This window comes from Echinococcus granulosus (genome assembly GCF_000524195.1).
Source record: "Echinococcus granulosus chromosome Unknown EG_S00025, whole genome shotgun sequence".
Taxonomy (NCBI): domain Eukaryota; kingdom Metazoa; phylum Platyhelminthes; class Cestoda; order Cyclophyllidea; family Taeniidae; genus Echinococcus; species Echinococcus granulosus.
The window spans coordinates 447,436-456,471 of record NW_020170405.1 but is presented as its reverse complement, the minus strand read 5'-3'; the positions used below and the strand labels follow the sequence as shown (position 1 = coordinate 456,471).

The following is a 9,036-nucleotide window of genomic DNA, read 5'->3' as shown; positions in this document are numbered from 1 at the left end:
ACCTATCCTTTTATTCTATGCTATGCGGTAAAGGTTTCCATTTGGTAAGACTGCGGCGAGTATAGTAAACTACGTTAAATACACATGAAAATAATAGTAAAGCTTTTATCCTAACTGTCTGTTTTAAAAATTCGCAATTAAGAACACAAAAGTACACAAAATGTGGAAGGTAAATGGAAAATCTGGTAGTGAGTTAAGTAAATGTAGAGTTGTTTTTAAGAGTCATTGCACCATGCATTCTGCTTGATGCAATTGCTGGTACCATCTCGGGCCTGCATGTCATCCGACAAAGATACTACGTAAAGGAAGACTTTACCATTTAGGAGTCATAAATAAATAGGGAAAACTCTTCCAAAAAGATATAAATCCAAATGTAGTTAATGATTAGTAAATGTGTATATACAGTGGGATTATTGTGTCCAAAACATTTACCAAAAGTGCTAGACATAGATGAGAAAACAAGTTAATAACTATAAATCCTTATGATTCCTTGCTATGACACCACATTTACGTACGCCCACCTTAAAACTTGTTCATTATTTTTGATTTATTAAACATGACGTGGATTTATACAGCTACCCGGGACTTATCTGAGGGAGAAAGAAGAAAATGTTAGGGTAAAATATATTTTGTCGACATAAAAAAGGTCTGAGGGGCTACTGGCATGGCCCCAGGGCCAGGCCAACCGGCAAAGTAAAATAGTGAAGCCCCAGAGTGGTCCGTTATTAAAATCACGAGTTAGATAATCAACGTGTTTCACAGCTCATCTCCTCTCATAGACCTGCAGCTTCAGTCAGCACAACACAACTGGAACTGTAAGAAAGACACCCACGAGCAAACCGTGTCGCTCATCGAATCGCCATGCTACTGAGAAGAGGCTTGACTGCAACGTCACTAATCCCTCTTGCCAATTCTACGGAATTTGAATTTCTAGTCTGTGGGGAAACTGTATTGGAGGACGTGGAATGTAGTGGCCACCACGCATGTCCATTGCTAGTCGTAGTGGCACTGGACTAAAAGCAAAGTCGAATAACATTGGATGGGGTTTAACATAGTTCCGCAGGGGCAGGGTTCGCTTCTATTTCTCTTTGATACATTGCATTCACTCCAACGTTGCCCATCCACTTCTACCTGGGTTTCAATCCAGCTAGTAGATAGTTGGAGGAGGTATCGCAAGTTCACTTACCCGGTTTCTTTATACAGGCACGTTGGACAGCTTTGCAACGAACTATTCTAGATGGTTCAAGACCAATGTCACTTCAGTTGTTGAAAGCATTCCCGGAGGTCACGGAACTGAGACAGTTGCTAAGGTCAGACGTCATTCTTAACCCTTCTGTTGGGGGTCGTGACAGATTCTCTCATCAGCAGCATATGCACCTCTTCTGCCCCATTAAGGTTTATCATTCAATAATAGAAATCCGGACAGTTGTCCTTTGAGATTGGGTTTGCTTTCCGCTGCTGCCGATGTTGTGCCTCACGTCTTGCCTCAGTACAAAAGAAGATATTGCACCAGGGCAGAAAATGTATGCCCAACGTACAGGAGGGCTTGGGGGCTACTGGCCAGGCCCGAAGGTCAGACCATCTGAAGGAGGCACGATGGCGAAACCCTTAAGTGGCCCCTTTCCAAAACCGAGAGTTAGGCAAACGCTTACACCAAATTAAATACAGAAGTGTGCATAAAACAAAAGAGAAAAAGGAGGGCGCTTGTAATGTGTCTTTTACATAGTGCTACAGCACTTTAACCCTACAAAGCCTAGTATGCTAACAGTTATGAAGCTATTCATTGCAGATCTGCTTCATTCAAAGGCGTCTTCCATAGGCTAGCAAGCTTTTATCGTCCCCTAACATCAGTTGGTTTATTCCCCTGGTTAGAACGAGAGAAGTCTCCAATCGCAAAAGCGACTGGGGTAAGAGTTTTAGGGCCAGTAACATCCATGAAACCAATAGTGGTGATGAAGTTCTACCGAAGTGAATAAAAGTGATAGGCGAAGCGCAGAAGGGAAGACTTTTTTGGACTGCCTAATAACTTCAAGTGGCGCTCATCCCGTCTCACGATTACGACCGTCAGTTAACTCATTAAAATACAAATGGTAACTTCTAAAGTTATGATAAATGGCGTTTCAAATAATAACTACTAGTCTTTTAAGGCACCTCAAAAATTGATGCTAAGTAATGAAAAAGAAGCCAAAATTTTGACGTTAAAATATCTTAATTAATGTCATAAAGTGTATTTAGTGGGTAAAGGGAAAGCAACGAACAATTTTGCAAATCAGTCGAATTATTGTATTTATAGCCCCATATGTTAGCTCACCATGCATTTGTGCTTCTCGAAATACATTTACACTATATCACGATGCTGTAGATGCTCGTGAAATGTTGAAAAGTAAACTAGTAAAGGTCAATGTCCCTTCTCATGTTTGTATTTTGAATTAGCCGTGCCATTCAAAACAGTCTGAGGGTGTTCCAGTAGGTTTCTTGTTAGTGGACTTCAAGAGAAGATAGAGGTGTTAAAAGGTACTGCACCACCCCGAGGCTTCCTTGAAGACAATAGATGACATAGTACTCGGGACAAACATTTACATTCAGCGTGGAGTGGGGTCCGGAGGCCAGCCCACCCGGCTAAGGTACAATGGTGAAGAACCAAAGCGGCCCCTTTACCACAGCCGAGAGTTAAATGAACAACCAACTTATTGCAGGTACACTTGGGTGAGGGTAATGAAGGAAAACATTTGCTAAAGGGAAGGAAATACCCATTTTTGTTACCTTTACTGACTACAAATCTCTATCAATAATACAGTGTTCTCATAAACAGTCGGTAAAAGGTTAGAGCTTATGAGAGAACTTCAGTTTTTTCATTTTTAATTGGCATTTACACAATTATAGATTCAGCTGTAAAAGTATCGAGTTCGGTACAATTTCTCAGAGTTTATGCTTTAATTTTTGTGCATTTGCAAGAAGCACAACTGCTACCCAAATTAGTATTATAAATAAAATTTTTTGGAAAGCTAAATAAGTCAGAAATACGCTTGAATCGAAAACAAATGAGGCGGGATGCACCACTGCCCTTGTTAGGAAAAAAGACAAGTCCTCCTTCAAGTAGGTTAAATGCAAATACTCCATGGCAATCTTAGCCTGAAGTTGGAATTATTCATTTTTTTTCCCTAGATTTGGAGTCAGGCGACACGCCACAGCGAACTTACTTAGCCGTGAATAGGCACAGCCGCATATTTGGTGTGGTAATAACTAATAAAAAAGAATAGACAATTAGTTCAGTGGTGAGTACTTAAATTTTTGTGAGGACGATGGAAATTTTTTACTTCAAGCCTGAGAGCAGTAAGCAGAATGTGTTGCCACTCTTCACCATTCGTTCTCCTTTATGGGTTTCACGATGCTGCCACTCATGGATATTTTCATGACTAAATCGGTTCGGATATGTGACAAATGGGGGAATGATACTGTTTCGACAAGGTAATTATTTTATTGCCATTATAAATAATGCATTATGTGCTGCCAATACCGTGATGTGAAGCGGGGCGAAACGAGAGTTCAGCATCTAAAAGTTAAGTTAAAATATAGGCATTGTTTTAATGCTGTACAGTTCTGCACGACAATTGCGGGTACGCCTTTGCAGCATACCTTACTAACTGTTCGTCATGTTGGATTTAATAGCAATGAATTTCGTCGAACCGTTGCCATCTTTTTCACTAAATGTCACAGAATAGCACATATTTTCTGTTAACTGACCCCTAGCAACCGCAAAAGCGATTCCATCCATCATCGATAAAAAGGAAACACTTAAATTCTAGTGCTATAATAATTCGACACTAACGTCCCAAAGTATTACAACTAGAATAAATCAAGCAGCTAAATTTACACCGAGACGCAAAAATAAAAAGAAAAGATTCAATTTCTCTCAAGAAACTCTTGAGGATGCAACCTATAAGCTTAAGTCTCTATCAAACAAATGTTTTTACTTCAGCAATATTTGCGTAATAGTGCTGGGGAATATAAGGGGCTCAAACTTAGAAACACATCTAAAGGAGAAAAAGGAATAAGGCCTCCACGAAAGTGAATCCGATGAAGAATTGTATTTCAGCACAGTTAGGCATTCCACAGTAGCAATGGGAGAGACAATAGTCATGAAGGAAATCGGGCATCTTGGTGGCCACCACATGTACTCAGTAATTTGCATGCATTTTGTCTCCTTTCTTTTTTCACAATTTACCCAAGCAAAATTGTTCTCACGTGCAAGAAAGGCCGAAACAAAAAGCCGATTGAATAAAACCAAGGTACAAATCACCAATCCCTTTTGTCTTTGGAATGCGTCGGGGCAGTCTTATACTATCTTAGCATGAAAACACAATACGTAACATTTTATCACTTTTTAAGGCAAAACTGCTTAAGGACGGTATCATCCAGGAAATTAAAAATACCCCCTTTGATTTAGCCAATACTGGCGCTACGGATAACAAGTTTGGCTCCAAAGATTCGTGTTAGTTTATTTTATGTAAAATTAAATGTACCTAATGTAGGGTCTTTCCTGAAGTCGTAAGGAGTCATAGCTAGATAGCAGAAAATGCATTGTCGACCGTACAGGCGGGCCCGCGGCTACTGACATGGCTCGGAGGTCATGCCGCTCAGCGGAAGAACAAAACTGATTCATTTAATATCGTTGAAATCATAACAAGGAGTGAACTAAGCATTCGAGGTAGTAGATGTATGTTAATTAATACTAAAAAAAATGTGCTTTAGCTGTAAACTATTTCACATGAACGAAAGCGATTCGAATCCATGCTTGCTATGAGAATTTTCTTGAAATCTTCACCTCAAGTGTCGTTTAGATTTGGAGGAAGAATTCCTATGATCCCAGAATTTAGTGGAGTGGGAATTTAATGGCCAGAAAACCTTAATGACTCCAAGGTTAGAAAAACACCCTTCACTTCTCAACACACGGTTTTAGTTGGTTTTATTAACTCACTCAAGCATGCGGCAAAACAGTGAAACCTTCAACAGATCGTATTACTGTAAGTAAAATTCATCAAATTGACTCCATAAAGACACCTCACCAGTCAAAAGCATAGATTTGGCGCAATAAATTGGGAGATTAGAATACGTGTTAGTAAGATGTAATACCAGAACATAAAATGTACTGTTGGCAGACGAAAGGGCTGGAAGCTGCCGGCTAAACTGGAGGCCATACCGCTCAGCCGAGGTATTTAAGCAAAAACGAAGAAACAAACAAACAATTAAGGCATCAAGTAGCCCCTTTTCCTTTTAAGCATCGTCTTCAGCTGTCTCTTCGGTCAATCTTCCACACCAGCTATCACAACGTGGGCGTTGGTGTAAGAAAAACACCCACGAGCCAACCGCGTCTTTCATCGAAATTGTGTACAGCTTGAATGATATCTGACTGCAACGTCACTGAGTTGCCCTGGCGATTTCACGAGATCTGGTATTTCTTTTTGATTAGGGACTCTATTTGGGAAGGGGACCTGTGCGGCCCATCAGGCATGTCCATCTCTAATGGTAAGAGCACTAGCCTAAAATCAGAGTCCTAAAACAAAAGATGTACTTTAACATAGTTTCTTAGGCCTAAGATTTCTTGTTTATTACTCCCTGCTGCTTTGTTCTCATTTCAGTGCTGCATAGACGTATATCAACCTGCTTTCTATCCAGCTAGTGGAGAGGTAGAGGAGGCACCGAATGTTCACTCATTTGGCTTCTTCATACAAGTACTGTAGATAGCTTCCTAACGAACTACTCCAGATGGTGCTCGGCAAGTATCGCTTCCACTGTTGGTAGCATTTCTGTAGAAAACGGAACTTGGGTAGTTACTAAGGTCAGGCATCATTTTTAGCCCTTTTTTGGGGGGTCGTGACTGCTTCTCCCCCCTTACAGCACACACCCTTCTTCCGTCATATTACAATTTAACATTTGGTAGTAGAAATAGGGATAATTGTCCTTTGGGATCGGTTTGGTTCTTTCTACCGTTAATGCAGTTTCTCAAGACGATCTTGAAGACGAAAGAAGATACGATACTGGGACAGAGTAGGTATTATTGACGTACAGAAAGGCTGGGGGCTACCGGCATGACCCGAAGGCTATTACAAACAGCTGAAGTAGTGTTTTAAATGACCTTAAAAACAAAACGATGTGTTAAACAACGCATGCAACATAAATATGCCGTATGTGTTGTTGTCTTTTCTAATCGAATTTTGACTAAGCTGTTTGATAAGGCTTTCTGATCATGACATCCGATTGTTTGGTCCAATGAATTTACTCTTTTGTTCCCAGAAAAATAATTAGGTGCCCCGACTTTCCCGCATGCGTCCATTTCGTAGGGCTATTAAACAGGTATGCTGTTTGTAGACTTTTGAAAAATGGTTAAATGCTTAGACATCCTCTCTCACTGGTTAGCATTGTTCTCTCGCTGAAAAAAGACTGAAGAGTGCTTTCTATTGTGTGAAGACAATTCCCTTTTTAGAAGACCTATAGAAGTTAGTCTGAGGCATGGATGTCATTTCCACTCATTTTAACATATTTGATAACATTTCGAAATTGACTGCAAACGTGGAAATGGTACACTTAATAGCAGGATGGGATGCATAAAATCTCCATTTATCCATCAAAATGGACAAATGTTTGGTGTTGACGAATCGAGAACTTTCGCCTGTTCAACTTGAAGTACCCATATACAGGCAGTATGTAGTGTTATTTGCTCCAAATCGGGAACTGCACTATCCTTTCATTTATATTCTAGCAGATTAAAGTGTGGTACCAAATAAAAATAGTGATTATTGTATTGCTCGTGAGACCCATCTACCAATCCACGCAAGTGCGTTCTAGGTGCATAAGCCTTCCGCCTTATTTTAGCTCCCTTATAAGCACTACAATAATCAAGTTTATATTTCATCGTTTGTACCACTGCTTCTAGTTAGTACAGGTCTTTGATCTACTAGAAAATGGATGAAATTAGAACGATTCCCTGTGTGAAAAAAACCGACTCCGCATTATGTCTGTACGTGAGTATTCCGCGTTAAAGCAGCCAAAATTCACAATTCGTTATTACTAAATTTATGGCTAATTTGATCTGTAAATGAGATTTATGCATCTACCCATATGTCTTTAGACGTATAGACTTGGCGAACCTTTGGGAAGAGGGATCCGCCCCTCCGCTCCCGATGCGGAAGATCCGTCGCAGCAGGAGCGAAGGCGGCCAAATCCATGACTGCGTTTTTGCTGCTGGTTCGGTAGTTGAAGAACGAGACGCCACACAAAAAAGGTAGGAATCGTAGGAAATGAGAATAGTGTAATGGAACTCATTTTCTAGCTATAACTGCGATACCTCATTACCCTATATAGAGAATATTAAAGTACTACCAACTTAAAATAGTGACACCAACAATGCGATTTAACTTAGATTACTGTAGTGCTTGTAGGAGAAGCAATGGAGAGTGGAAAGATTGTGCATTTGGAATCCATTTGGATAGAATGGTAAAGAGCTCTTACAAAAACCTGGAAAATTTTTACACGTATTCCTTTTTGCAGATATTAATTACATTTCCCGATTAATTTGAACATACATTTGCTCATTCTACTATTAAAGTGTTTGAAAAATCTAGGATTCAAAGAACAAAATAAATATATTGCTATGTCTGTAACGCCGATTCAATAGGAGACTGGAAACGTTTTTTACTCACCACACCCAACACAGACAAAATGGCACCTCATTATTCTTTTAAGAAAGAAATGTAGAGCAAATCATTTTTTATGAGTCGAGGATTAAAATAGTTTTCTGCTGAATTTTGTCTAGTTGGGTTAATAAACGATGGTCGGGATTGTGATAATTACCTTTTAGGATGGCTGAACAGCCTTTGAAATAAGGTCAAGCGACTAGTTCCCCTTTCTTTGCATTTCACTACGGGGTCATATAGCTGTGATTAATGTAACGCAGTCTACAGTCATACTTGTGGCTCCGAAGAGAAAGAGGCATATTCCCCAGCACAAATTAAGTCTGAACATATGCTGCTTATTTTTATAAAAAGAAAAACGGCCCTCGTTAGTCTGCCATATTTCAAACTTTGAACCAAAATGGGAATTGTTATTTAAAATATCCTTTAAACCCTCATTCGTATTTATCTAAATGAGTAAATAAAGAACACTGCATATTACTGCTGTGGCTGCACCATGATAAACCACACTTTTAATTGCTCATCTTGGTAGGCATCTGATGATTATCTATTAAACCCCTGAAAGAGTGCCCTCGGAATTTATTTTAAAGCCATTCACTCAAGATTGACACAACGACATCAGGTGGGCATTTTATTTAAACAATAAATGCAGATGGAATCCAACACCTCTGCCGATTTAATGGTGCCTGACTAGATATTTCTTACTCGAGGTTTAAACAGTAAAAGAATTAATTCTTACAACACCTGAAAGCGTTCTTGTTTCGATTTTCTAGACGTTTCCGTTTTCACTCACTCATGGTTGGCTAATATTACGTTAAGTGCGCTACTACCTATTATAAGGCCAAGGTCAATCAGTCGTTATAAATACCCAAGACTGAGACCACCTTTTGCCTTGGGTATCCTCCACCACCCAACCACTAGACACGTACGCACTCACCTTATGCCATTTGTTTACCCATGCGTGTCGGTAATGTAGACATAAGTACCAAAGCCCCGTCTACAGATCACTCTGGTTAAGGCCTCAAAAAGGATTAAGCTCACCCACATAGACATTCAGGTCATAAGCGATTTGGTCTGATTTTTTATTCCTTGACTAATTTTGGGACGCATGATATTTTGGAGGTACTTTCTTGCAGGCTCCTCATTTTTCAATAAGGAATTTTTTCTAGTCCACTTGTGCATGAAAACTCACATATGTACACAGTGAGAAATCAAATAACACTTCTCTCGACTTCACTTATAGGGTAAGAGGAAGCCAGAGCTTCAATGTGGCTCTTCAAATTTATGATGTTTCCTTCGTAGTCCACTCTATTAGTGATGATTGCAATTTTGTCCACCCCGAATG

General features: G+C 39.7%; 1 protein-coding gene across 1 annotated transcript; it reads right to left on the bottom strand. All coding sequences in view use genetic code 11, as the record gives it.

Annotated features, from left to right (window-relative positions):
- Window positions 1–2,478: 2,478 nt before the first annotated feature.
- EGR_04193 (hypothetical protein) lies at window positions 2,479–7,226 on the bottom strand (the record flags this gene model as incomplete). The annotated part of the gene is made up of 2 exons (XM_024493442.1): window positions 2,479–2,619; window positions 7,149–7,226. 2 exons carry the CDS (start codon window positions 7,224–7,226, stop codon window positions 2,479–2,481), a joined length of 219 nt encoding a protein of 72 aa, XP_024352143.1.
- Between the last annotated feature and the right edge of the window lie 1,810 nt (window positions 7,227–9,036).